Source organism: Engystomops pustulosus, chromosome 1 (genome assembly GCF_040894005.1).
Source record: "Engystomops pustulosus chromosome 1, aEngPut4.maternal, whole genome shotgun sequence".
Classification (NCBI taxonomy): Eukaryota; Metazoa; Chordata; class Amphibia; order Anura; family Leptodactylidae; genus Engystomops; species Engystomops pustulosus.
The window spans coordinates 136,116,431-136,130,868 of NC_092411.1; the positions used below are offsets into that span (position 1 = coordinate 136,116,431).

Genomic DNA, 14,438 nt, shown 5'->3' on the forward strand with positions numbered 1-14,438 from the left:
ACTTGTTTGGGAGTTTAGCTGCAATGACTTAGCTTGACCATTATACAGAGAATGGAGACGAGTCTTGGTAGAGGTATTGGCTGTTGGATAGGTTACAAACCTGTCAGCAAAATCTTTTTAAAGTTTTGGAGGCAGATGTCTTTGATAATCCAAATTTAGTAGTTGTTCAAAGCTTGTGCATCCAGTTCCCATTTTAACTGCCACGGGATTCTGTTTCAATAAGTTTTTTTTTTTTTTTAACATTTTATAACCACAATCTCTAGCATCATATTTAAAGTTGGAAATAATCACAATATCTGCATATAAACTTAATGATGGAAAATGTCAACTTAAAATCATTCCCAGCGAGGGAACAATAAGTTAAGCTCACAGGTAGGTACAAACATATATACCGTAAATAGAGAATCAAGGATCAAAGTGATTTTAAGGAGAAATCTTTCCAAAATTTCCATCGGTGGTTGAATTTAGTACATGCGTGTTGGTTATGGTCTATACATATTAATATTGTTCTTTACTTTTGGTGTAATATCCTAAATCGACAGGATAAGTCTATGTTGGATAGGGGGCTGCCTTCTATTCCCAACCTCATAAGGTAGAGAGAAACAGCCACATGATTGAACTGTCTGGCTCATTCCTAGATGCCCTTATATTATGGGCTTCATCAGGTGTTAGATACCATTAAGCTTGGTATGGTTGCATCCTGTGAAAAACCGTAATTGATAGGATCTACATTTGCCTGTAGAAAATTTTGCTACTAACAGCCTGATTTATAATGAGATGAAATGATTACTGATGGAAAAATGTTCATTGACTCATTTGTCTTGCTTATAACAGATTATAAGGGGAAAGCTAAAGGGATTAAACCGAGCAATATGTGTACTGTCATTGTCCTTGAACTTGTTTAGTTTCCTTACTTACCCTTCTTCTTGGTAAGAGATGACCAGCTTATTAAAAAAAAGTCCTGTACAAAACCCTTAAGTGAAATACAAAGTTTTTTTTTTTTATCCTTTTCGAAGCTGCACTTTTTGCCTCACTTGTCTCTGGATATCTTTGGCAAAGCAGGAAAGATGGGTTTTAGCTTATTCTGATGGTCATGTGTGATTTGGGTAAAACAGTCTGTGTCATATGTACCAGTAAAAGCATGGCTCTGGTGAACCAAAATGCATCATTCCTGTATCATTGTGATGTATAAGGGATGTGACTTCTGGTCCATTTGAGGCTCTACTGTCCTGTACTCAAATAATGATGTGGATCCAGGTGTCTGTAAAAGTATGAAACAATGGAATTTGCAACCTGAACTTCAATGCAACTGTTGCAGCAATACATATTTTTCGTTTTAAGCAAACCCACAACCTTCAACAATTCTACATCTCCCAAACTGTAAAGTTTAGTGAATGAAGTTTTTCCTGTTTTAGCAGCCATGCACTACCACACCTAGTAACATTCATATTCTGTTTAAAATTAATAAATGTCTATATTGTTGTGATTATTTCTACAGAATTTCTTGCCAGGATGACTGAGTTTTGACCTAATTTGGTTGAGAGTGTACAATAAGATCCACCCTGCTGCCCCAAGATGGCTACCCTTTCTGAATATGTCACTGAGCCGATTGGCATGATGTCTCAGTCTCAGGTAATGTCTTATGTTTGTCATTTTAACAAAAAGAGCTATTAAGAATTGCATAACCATAGTGCCCTCTTGTCTGTGGCTGTTTGTTTTCGAGGAGGTTTAATTGTTAGGAAGACTTCCAAAGTAAACATGTAGGTGGGTTGGCTGAGCCAATACAATAACATTTTATTGCCAACCCCTTGGAAAAGAGTTTTTTCTTACAGATTTACAGCTTGCCAGGCACCAGACACTGAAATGCTTCTCAATTGCTTTGAGGTTTTAGTTTTAGCCCAAAACAGGGGAACATTGAACACATCAGCTGGCTTCAAACTGAAGTCAGAAATTTCTAGAAATCAGAAGATGGATTTTTAATGTTATATAATGTGATATTTTGCCATGAATTGTAAAAAAAAAAAGTTTAATTTTCTCCCCTCATTCATATTATATTCATAATATCCAGAATATAATGTTTAATGGATAATCGGTTCTTGGATCTGTATGCGTTCCTTAGTTTTCCTGACTAGAAATAAGCTGATAACTAGGTATCTTCATTCTCATGATGACGGAGTTTGTCCCTGCCAGTGGGGTCACTCATTCTGGACACAATTATATTTGATACGTTAATGAGTTGTGACTGGTACAATAAATGTTTACAATGCTGGTTTACTTAAAGACCTCAAAAAATAGACTGTATTATCCAAGGTTACCCATCCCAATCAAATCATCTAAAATGTAGAGCAATTAGATATATTTGCTTTATGTTTGTTTCACTTGAATCTGAATGTTGGTTATCAATCCAAATGAATGTAGAGGTCAGTGTTTAGGATGGGTTCACATAAATTAGCTATGATCAGCATGTTGATTTATATATTCAAACTGGACACAACTAAATTTTTGTGCATTTTGTACACAGGTGCAGAGTTTTTCTGTTGAGTTTTTCTGTTGAGCGCTACAACTTGTGCCATAACTCATTTGACCTTTGGTGGTTTAGTATGGCAGAGGGAAACTACAAGTCATTGCCATATATATGTGAACAGCCCTATAATGCTATTAAATCTACTGTTAATGCATTTGTATGTTTAACTTATATAGAGCCATCATATTCCACAACGCTGTACAGATCATAGGGTACATATACAATTAAAACAAGACATTACAGATTAATAACATAAGAAACTGTAGGAATGAGACCCCTGTTCATATATATGTGCCACAGTGACAAATATAGGTTATTTCTCGTTGGGGGTCAATATTATAAAATTATTTAGCTAAAGGTAATAAATCTGGTCTGTGTATGAAATAATGCATAAATAGCTATTTCTATATTTCAAGTTATAAAGGAATATGAGGGCATTTTTTAAAACCTGGATAATTTTATGATGATTTATATTATAGTGATGGGGCCTAAATCACATGACTTTTTTTTCTCTTAAGGGATTGTGGATAGTATTTTGGGGTGTCTCATGCTCCCCATGTCTGGTTTGGACTTACAGGTTTGTTTCAGCCTGTTAACCAAGTGGAGGTCCCACAGAAATAAATTGATCACAGGACAGTGCTGTATCATGTACTCCATTGAACTTTTTAGAGTTAATGGAAAAAATCCTTTTAAAATTGGATTTTCCCAACCAGAATGCAAGGCAAGACCCTTGGAATGAATCTGACCATATGAGCAGTGATATTGTCCAATCCCATAATCGCACAGAATCCCTTTTTGATCAATTTATATGCTTCAATCCATAAGGGTTGTATCTTAGGGCATGCCCATAAGATGTGGATAAGTGAGCCTTTTTGGCCACATAGTCTCCAACATCCTGGTGGTGGGAATTACCAATATTCCCTTTTCCCCAGCAACAGCACTTCTACTAATGAATCTAAAAGAGATCCCTTTCAAGTCTCGTACTATAGTAGCACAAGTTCTAATGACCACAAAACTGGCAATCACGAGATATTGGAAAGATACTCATAGCCCATCCATCAAAGAAGTCATCACCCAAGTAAGCACCACTTGCTCTTATGAAAAGGCTATTTCTTTACAAAACAATAATTACAACACTTACATAAAACAATGGGATACTTGGATCAAAAGTACATATTTCCATGATTAATACTCTAGGCCGTGTTATACTGTTTTACTGTTTATTGTTATATTGTTTAAACCAGGAGTCGATGACGAATAATCAACACTCTGACTTATACGACTCATAATATCTCCCTTGTCATTTAGGTCATCCTCCTTTCTATTTGTATGTATATGCTTTGTAGTCACCTACAATTTATGTTTTCTATGGATTGTTATTACGTTCTGAACTATTGCAGAACTTAGATACAAATGTCCAGAACTAAATGAGCAAGAAGTGTGATGACGGGAAATGCAGTGATATTCTTTGAGCTTTCTGTTCATTTGTCACTTAAAAAGGTTGTAATAGGTGCCCACGGGGCATATATTGTCTGTTAATTTTCTTATGGTTATAAAACTAATAAAAAATGTTTTTAAAAAAAAAAGAATCCCTTTTTGAGATACCTTGCCAAAGCCCCCCCCCCCCCCCCCAATGCCAAAACTTGTGTACTATTTCTAAAGTAGTAGCATATAGAGTCACTCAGCCATCAAGTGTACAACATGACCCTTGACTTTAGTAGGGTCTTTCATTTTGTAAATTGGCCACCCATAATCTGCCTGCCTCATTTAGACTAGGTAAACAAGCCAACATAGCCTTGCTTCACTAGAGAACAGCTGCACTATTGAAGGTTGCTGGAAACATGCTAGTGTTGTGTCACTACATATTTGAAGCTATTTTCTGTTATAAAATGACGTTCTTATAATATAAAATGCTAATATCTGGTATTGAACAACTGGAATAATAAAAGTGAGTAAATATTCTTGAGCCACAAGTTGTACTTAGTTATTCTCCTACGTTACACTGAGGTCTGGGATACACTCCAATATCCTCATAGCCTCAGGTAGCTTATTCCGGATAATATCAAAATATGCTTGTAATTCATATTCATCTTGCGTTTTATATTATTAGGATTGCATAAATAAGTTTGGTTTTTCTTATTTTGCATCTTGTTACTAATGTCTTCTCTAGGTCGGTTATGTTGGGTCTTGCGTCTAGGTTTATATATTAAGCAATTGTTTTAGTCTTGCTTCTTTAATAAAAAGGTTTTAGTTTCGATCTAGCAATTAGTCCAGAAAAGGTTTAATAATTATAAACAGCCATAAGAAAAACTTGATCCTATGGATTCCTGTGGAATCTACAGTAAAATCAAAATTTTAGCATATCAACGATTATGCAATTATGACAAACATCCTGTGTATCCCTTAGACATCTACGCACACACATGCACATGAATGATTGTGTACTGTATGTACAAACTGAAAATAATTCATGATGCAGTGTGTTATGTGCAATCAATTGGCCCTCTCTGATCCTACAATTGTATACTTCATGACTAAAATTGGAACTCTGGAGTTGGCAGTCAAGTAAGGTTCTCGGAGTGGTCTTTTTGGGGGGAGAGTATGGGGCAGCATGGTGGCTTAGTGGTTTGCATTACTGCCTTGCAGTGCTGGGGACCTGGGTTCAAGTCCCAGGGTCAACATCTGCAAAGAGATTGTATGTTCTCTCCATATTTGCGTGGGTTTCCTCCCACACTCCAAAACATACTGGTAGGTGGTTTAGATTGTGAGCCTCATTGGGGACAGGGACTGATTTGGCAAGCTCTGTGCAGTGCTGCATAATTTGTGTGCGCTATATAAAGAATTTATTAATTTTTATTATGTATATAGAACTCCAAGAATGATAGTGACACTTCTATTTCAAATGTGTAACTTCTGTGACTTCTTCTTCCCTATTCTCACAGTTGCTTTGGACAGGAGATGTGACAAATTACATTTCACTAAAGGGTTACTACGTAAATGGCACCTGATGGGTGTCGAAGGGGCTTTTCATGAGCCTTGCCCATCTTTTGGTGTGTTTCTTCAGCTAATTCTTAAGAACTTACAATACATTAGATTAGAAAAATATATATATATATATGCATCTTAGTTTTTATTATGAAGTTCTAGAAGGTACTATTTCTACAACGCTATGCTTTTTTGCTAGCTTTGTCTTCTAGAGTGATGTTTTGTCCATTGTTTTGAAGGCAACGCATATGCAATATATTACTTACTGAATTGTGTAAAGTAGTACAAAGCTGTTCTGTTACACTCTTTATGCGGATGACAGTGGTTATTTCAGACTAAACAAAAGCCCTTGAATCACTTTCTTGTGACTGGACATTATGTCATGTGTTCAAGCCTGTAATAGGTTGGGTTCACATTAAATACTTCTTCTGGTTTGTGAGATGACTCTATTTTTTCCACTCCTACCTATTCACTCAAGTGTAGCTTCCTTTAGTTTGGCAAACAACGGAAAGTCTTCACTTGTGGTCTTTTTGTTGGTGTAGTAAAATGGCAGAAAAGAAGATTTGAGGGAATGCTGAAGAATTGCATCCATAAATGAAGATGTACGTAGAATTTATCATATTGGTATAGGTCACTATAACTAATGTTGGATATTTTAATGGCAATCTGATATTGGCAGACTGCAAGGTGATCAATAGAAAAGAACAATATAAAGACGAGAAGGGAGCTGTCATTACCTGATATTGCTATCTATTATTATGCAACCCTTTTACGCAACCTAGTATACTGGTGCTCCCTAGCGGCTTAAATGGGAGGTCAGCGATATAAAAACTTTGCCTAGCGCCAATATACCCTAGAGCATTAATATGGGGTCTGCCAATGGACGTCTCTACTTAATTTCTTCTGGCGCCTACGGCCTTCTCTAGGGATATTTGGCGTAAATGTTGCATTGCTTTTACCGTATATACTCGAGTATAAGCCAAGGTACCCAATTTTAACACAAACTGGGAAAACCTATTGACTTGAGTATAAGCCGAGGGTGGGAAATGCATTGGACACAGCTTCCCACTATATAGCCCGCCAGCCCCCTGTAGCTCATAGCCCGCCAGCCCCCTGTAGCTCATAGCCCACCAGCCCCAATGGGCTCCTTCTGTCCTTTTGGGGTTCTTCTGTTCCTCTTCAGGACGTTCTTCTCCTCTTCGGGTCTTCGCGCTCGGCTGGCACACAAAATGATGTCAGCCACATGCCGACGTCATTGTTTGTGAGCTGCCGGCATCGCAAAGGGACCTGAAGAGGAACAGAACTTCCCGAAGAGGGAGCAGAAGAATCTGAAGAGGATCCAAAGGACCGGAGATGCCACCCGAGCATTGGATGCAGAAGAGGACCTATGGGGGACGACGGAAAGGTGAGAACAGTGTATAATTTTTTTTATAGACTCGAGCCAACAAATTTTGTGCTGAAAAACTCACCTTATACTCAAGTACATACGGTAATTTGGCATCACATAAATCCCCTCTTGAACCTTTTTTTTTTTAATATATATATATGCCTCTTTTACCTCAGACATATTTTGCTAGTACCTATGATAAGGTTTTCTACAACCTCTGCGAGTCTGTTTGCTGTTATCACTATGCCATCTGTGAGAGCCATGTGTAACCTGATCATTATCATTTGTACTTTGCTCTTACTTTGGTCTTACCGATTTATTATATAAAAAAAAAAATCTTGTTTTTATTTCAATGAAATGTAAGTTGACAAAATGGTAAATGTATTCATACAGTTGTAGTAGTATTTTATAACCGTGATGGCTAACCTTATTTAGAAGGCCACATGTTCCCAAACCAGTTGGAAGTCTCCTTATAACCCTACTAAAAATGGTATTATATAACCAGCACTAATCTCAGCTACAGGCAAACTAACCAATGAAAATAGGGAGTTTAGCTGAACCGGATAACGTCATATCTAGTCTAGTTTAGCATAAAGTAATACCTCACACACTCTGTGCCTTTGGTCATTCTCCCTATATTGGCCTCCAGCAATGACATATTAACAGCAATATGTGAAATAGTAATTGGCTGCTGCAGAGACCACAGTGGTGCCTGCTGAGCTTTTGATTGGCTTCAGTGGTCACATGTCCATTTCAAAGCATCATAACCGGAGGCCAGGATAACTCTTTAATGTATGAGTAATGGTTCACCAACCTTTACATTAAAGACCAGCCGTGTATGGATTACACATTAGCACATCTTTGAGAATACTGAGACTAACAACATTGTGTAAAGAAGGGGAAAAAGCTATGTCTGCAAAGCTGAAACCTTAGCTGTGTGGTGGTGCGTGCAGTATATACACTGCTGATTGTGGCATTGTTACCTCATGATCTCTATTTTTTTTTACCTTGGTGAAAGAATGATGTTTTATGGATGGGTTGACCTGGAGTTTTGCCTGCACAACAATGATAAAGTTCATATGTTCAGTAGCATCCGGCTTGTAATGAACCTTTAATCTTTTCAGTGAGGATGGTAGGTTCTGTATGCGTCAGCACACCTTACGGTCATATTATAATAGTATTTTGCATCTAGTGTATTGATCACCCTTTATGTGTATGACGGCTTTGATTCAATGCTGTAGCTAGAATAAACATGTCATACTTGGGAGAATATCTATATCTTGTGTCTCTTATACTGTGTGATGAACAAGAGATGACAACAGATGAACTGAAAGAGGTTTTTAAGTTAAAGAATATAAATATCTGGGTTTTTTTTTTTAGGTAGACTTGAAAAAGACTTAACTCCTCTGAAAATCTGGTAGTATGACCTTAGCTAATCCCAGTCCCCCAACCCTTCCTTCTGTTATAATCATAACAGAATCATAAACCCATGTCGTGGTCGTTCATAGCTTATGATGCATAAAAAGTGATTCTGCACAGAAAAAGACAGTCACAGCTGATATCATCTTCATTTTAAGATGGTTTAATAGGTTTTCATGAAAATGTACTGAACCTTTTGCTTACTGGTTTTGACATAAATTTCAAAGCGGACTATCCACAAATTATGTGAAACTTGGAGAAGGCAGGGAATAAGGCATTATTGTCCCAATTAGTTTTGTTTCCAGAAGGAGAACACTGTCTCTGCAATATGTAAATATGGTTTCATGCCTTTGGGTATCATGTAGGGCAACATGTGTCACCTGTGATTACTGGCGTCCTATAAACCAACTTACAAAATATGAGCGCCAAATGATGAAAATAAGTTACAGATATGAATTTAAAATATCCCTTTATTATAGGTCAATAAAAACAAGCCAAAAAATGGCCAGAAAATGTGCAACAGGAAAAAGGTATTCAGAAAAAAATACACACTGGGCTACATGTACAAAATATATAATTACATTATACTTGTAAAATCACACATGTTATGGTTATATACTTGTGCTATAGAAGTGAAAAGATGGGTGGCCATCACAAGGGACACCAAGTTTTCGTGATATGTAGTGGTCTGATATGTCCCTCCTTAAACTGTTTGATACCTAAATTCAATTGAAAATTTTGTTCATTTCCATAAACATGAAGTCAGTTGGCCCACTGAATTGATTAGTGTCAACCATCACCTATTTTGTATTGGCACCTTTAAAGGTGCAAAAATATGATTATTTCCCTTTTGAATTAATCTTTGTCCCTCTTTGGGCAAATCATAATGTTATAACCTTTAGGAAGTAATTTTATTAATATTTTTTCCCATCTCCTCCCGTAACAATAGCCAAGCAGGTCCTCTTTCCTTCAGTTTCACACCAGACAGAGCATACTCTGCAGACACTTTTGAAGTGTGGAATCTTTGAGCCCTTCCAGACCTGGTGTGAAAGAGACCTTTCTCTCTCCTGTGTTCTCCACAGGGGAGATCATTATACCCTATTGGTTACTTTCTGAATATAAGCATTTCCAACCCCCTCTTAACTGTGCCTGTTAGATGTCATGTGTAGCTTTTACATCACTGCAGAATTGTTTATTTACTAACAGATTTCATTGCTTTCAGCTTTGTCATTGCCTTGTCTCCCCCACACATTCCCATCTGGTATTGGAAAAGATCACGTGGCACGTGACTGTAGTAAAACTGAAGTTGCTCAAAACTGCCTCTATTGTAATTGTATTTCCTTGTCTTGTAGCTTTGTTGTGTTTAGAATATAAAAAAAGCTGTGGATTGATGTAATCATTGCTTGTCTTTAGAGAAGAATGATGAGATCCTATATTAGAGGCCTCCGTGCTGTTCTTTTACACTCTTCTGTGGGCCTGCTGACAGGTAACAGGCCATGGGAGACCAAGTCTTAAGCTGGTGACTCCGCAGTAGATACCATGTTTAATTGGTGGGATAAAAATGAATATAAGGAATATCGGTCTAAAAGTAAAATATGAAGTCAACATAAAGCACATAGTAAGTTGTGTCTTTCCCTTTGACATCATATTTGAGAGTGGGTTGCTTATGATTCTACCTCCTCTTTAGAACTTTGTGTAATTTTATACATGTCCCTTGAAAACAGCAATGATTGCAGCCCACAGGAAAGACTCCCGAGCTTCTATAGTAACTTACAGATGGTTTTGTAATTGAGCTTGCAGGGCCTCTCAGGCTCTGTCCTCCAGTGTTTAGACAGAATCTATTACTAAGTCAACAGTTGATGGATACCACATGTATATTTATTACTTCTTCATTGAAAGGAATCGTAGGCGGCTGTAAAGTTTTCATCATATGTTTAAGGAAACTAAAGCCTTAGTAAACTTGGTAAAAATAAAGAAAAAAAATAGAGCATCAAAATCTAAACTTAAATTCTGTGGACATCAGGGAAAACTAGAACGTGCCTTGGTACTAGAAAAGTATTAATGTCAAACTAGAAATTGTGAAATGCTACTAAATCTTGAATAAAAGGGTAATAAAATCATCATGTCAAGGGTTGAATATTATTTCGAATATGACCACAATGCATAGATCTCGACAGATTTTGTGCCTATTTCCTGCAGGACATGGTGCCTATTTCGTTTACTTTCAGCAGTGCCATAATCATTTCTCTAATAAGCTGGTTAGGAGTATTTCCAAAACCTTCATAATATGGAAGTATAGGTAAGTAGCGTTTAAAGAGAACCTACTATTAAGGTAGATCTGATGGTAGGTTCCCAATGACCTTCTGGATCCGGCCAGCTGGATCAAAGGCTACTCCACTCCCCAGTAGCCTCTGTAATCCCTGTCTACCAGCTTTGGAGCCGATGGGGTGCATAGCTATGAGTCCATGCAGAGCACACGCGAAAGTGGCTGTCAAAGGAGCCAGAGACTCGGAAGCAGGGCTGCAGCGTGCCAGGGATGAGCAAGTAGGCAGGGATCTCAGAGGCTACTGGGATGTGAAACAGCCTTTGCTCCTGCTGCCAAGAGAGGCTACTTCATGCCCCAGTAGCCTCTACCAGAGATTAGCATACTAGTTCAACTGTAGTTTAGTGTAGAAGGTATTCTAGGGTTATTTAAAAAATGATTGGGGTTTATACTGGGAACCTACTATCAGATCTTCCTTAATAACCTTTTAAGAAGCCATAGGTTTAATTAAACTTATGACAAAAGTCATGTTTTAAGTTAGCTTCCCAGATATAACTTCTCCTCTGCAGGATCTCTGTCTCGTTACCTGGATATATTTACAATTTCATGGAATACCTTGCATACCTTGATCAAACTCGAGATAGCCAACATTCCAGTTGAATGTTATAAGATATTTTTAAACTGATTTTTGTTCTGTGAGAAAAATGTATACTTTCTTTGTTCTGATTGTGTCCTTCAGTATACTAGTTTTTGCTGTGCTTAAAGGGGTTGACACGGGTATGAATGTTATCCACTATCCATTGCCCTGTGAGTATGGGACAACATACAAACTTGGACCAGAGGCACTCAATTCATGTCTATAAGACTGAGCTCTAGTACCAGGCACAGATGAGTGTATAGACAGGCCACTGCCTGGATAAACAACTCCACAGCTTCTTCATTCTGCTGATCAGTGGTGGCCCTGGGGGTTGGACCCCCACTGATCACATACTGATGGCTTATGGACATGGTAAGAGAGAAACAAGCTACTGTTGGGTATATTGGGTAGTATACCTCTACAAGGGGTAGCGAAGGTTTGGACGTGTTGAAATATTTCAAGAACTATTTTTTCATCATTCCACATATGCTCTTAAAGGAATGTACTACTGATGCTATAGAGATGAGGACAGTGATTTTTATAAAGAGTTGTAAAAGAGTGCTTGTTATATACTGACCAACCATTGTGTTTGCTTCAAGCATTTGTATGATCCTGTATAGGGACTACTCCTTAGATGGCGTGACTATTTCTGATTCTTCCAGTCTTTTCCCAAATGACATTTGCAAATCATGTCTAGTTTTACATTTTATTTCTATGCATGTTAACAATTAATGTTGTTAAAAAGGTCACCTCCTTTTTTGGTTTATGTTGAACGCCTGTGGAGAAGTTAATGACTGCTTCCTATGGTATTCTCGTCTCTTGCGGTTTTTACCTTCCTTGCCCGTATATTTTTAGTTTCCACATGTCCAGTTCTGTGTATTTTCTGCCTGCTAGCCTTATATTAAAGAGACCGTTTTAGAGTCCCCCACGGATCTTCTTTTGATCACAAAGGATGCTTGATGCTAAATTAGAACGTTTATTTGTTCATTTTGTACAGCAAACATGAAGAACACAAACCCAAACAGAATGGGCCCTGCAATTCAACAGTTTCAGAAATTTATAGCCTGGATAGTAGAGAACAAGGAGTCTCTTTTTCTTCGTCAAATACTTTTCTGCACTTTGATCTTTTTATAAAATCGAATGGACTGTACATTCTGACAGTAGTTGAATAATTTCTTTTCAAGTAAGCATTTGTGAACATTGTAGTGGTTATTGGTACAATTAGTCTAAGAATGATTTTTATGGTTGTGTTTAAACAGTGAACCCTGTCAGCTTGCCCAATCTAAAAGCTCTAAGAAGACTTATAAATATATTTAAATATTTTCACAAATGCAAAAAAGTTGTCTTGGGGGAAGGGTATATTGGTCACTGGTATAAAGAAATTGCCCATGTTGGTATACAGGTTTATGAATACATGGCACAGTCTATAATATTCAGCACAAAGTTTAAACACTAAAAATCATTACACTAAGAACATCTTTAATATTTATACTCCCTAACCGTGCCCAGGTGATCTTTGTTCCTCCTCTGACCACTAGGGTTTTAATAGAATTGGAGCAATGGGAATGCCCCCTCTGGTGGTATCTTATGGGAGGCCCACAAAGTGGTCTAATCCCAACAAAAGCGGGTTCACACCAAACATTACTCACAATTCCTTACTAGTATTAAATTAGCAAAGGTAGCTTTGACCATCCGATCTACACTAGGGAGATTGTAAAGGGTCCCAGCTAATGGAATTGGATCTACAGGCAGTTTATAATTAAATCCCATACTTTGTTCTTTTAGTTGTTAGGCTCACAAAATCGCCCTGTCTCCATATTCTGTTAAGGACTCTTCTGGTACATTCCAATACCACCTCTCAGCAGTAGTTTATATTTTCCATTCCCATTCCTCCTACTTTTCACTATATTCTTTCCCCTCCACCCTCTCTTCAGATGCTTCAGCCTGGGATAACATTTTAGACCAATACTGTATGCAATGCTCTCTCCTAAGACTATCCACTGAGGCACTTAACCACCTTAATCAAGACATTACCTCCAAGGAACTCAAGAATATAATAAAGAGCCTTCTTGGTAGAATGTCCCCTGGCCCGACTCGTTTTGCTCCTTCCCCTTATGACAAAGTTCTTTAATGGGTTTCTGAGGGGTACCAAACATTATCTTAGCATCTTATATTAATGTCATTCATAAAGAAAGTATGAATCTCTCTGAATGCTCCAGCTACCAAAAATTTTCTTCAGATTGCTGATTAAGCGTCTGGAAATCTGGCTGCCCCATAAAGTACATAACGATTAGTAGAGTTTGTTGGGTGCTGACAATCATGTGACAATACCTGCCATGCCATCAATCTCATAGATTGGTCAATAAAACCTGTTCAGAGGCACTTCACATGAGCTTGGATTTCTGGAAGGTTTTTGGCATTTTATTTTCTGGACCCCAACACTTTGGGTTTCAAGGGCATTTTGCACAAGCTCTGCATGCATCACCTTCAGCACAAATCCAACTTCCACATGCTAATTCAGCCTCCCTAAATATAAAAAAAAATGGTTCACACCAAGGATGCCCCTTTCTCCCTTGTTGTATGTACTTAGTATTGAACCCTTGGTAGAGCACATTAGGCAGAACCCCGATATTATTGACATGTATAAGAGGCAAAACCTTAAAAATGTCTCTTTTAGATGGTGATGTTCTCCTTACCATGACAGACCCTCTTATCTCTTAACCCAGCCTACACTCTACTATAGATGCATATAGTCAGATTTCAGGATGCAGAATAAATAAAACAAAAATGGAAGCAATACCTATTAATCGAAAATCCCAACTATTGCATTTCGTTAACGGGTCCTTCTATTTCAGCTGGTGCTCTTCCTCCCTTAAATATCTTGGAGTATGAATCAGTCTGCTGAGACATTTTCTCCTGATTGTTGCAGGAGGCATGTAGATAGCCCTTATCTCCCTAGAAGATACGCCCCAGGTTTTTCTTTCTTTTTGAAACGTTCTTATTTTGTGCCCCTGTAGCTATGATTTATGCATGATACATTCTATATTTGTGGACTTTTCAAATCCAAGAAGCACAGAATACCCAAGTTGGCTCAAAAGGCCACCTTAGCTCCATTTATAAAGAGAACCAAAATAAAATTCTAATGCATTGGTACCATATACCTGAAGTACTCCATAGGCTTAACCCTTCTATCCCTATTGAATGCTGGCACTGTCACTGCTCC

The 14,438-nt window shown here is 37.8% G+C and overlaps 1 protein-coding gene across 2 annotated transcripts in view; it reads left to right on the forward strand.

Annotated features, from left to right (window-relative positions):
* Positions 1-14,438, forward strand: part of LOC140133753 (lysophosphatidic acid receptor 1-B) — a 91,452-nt gene that overhangs the window by 57,443 nt on the left and 19,571 nt on the right. For both annotated transcript variants that reach the window (XM_072154335.1, XM_072154327.1), the window contains one exon: positions 1,499-1,632. In XM_072154335.1, coding sequence (XP_072010436.1) covers positions 1,576-1,632 — 57 coding nt within the window. In that variant the 5' untranslated portion in view covers positions 1,499-1,575. The remainder of the gene's footprint in view (positions 1-1,498; positions 1,633-14,438) is intronic.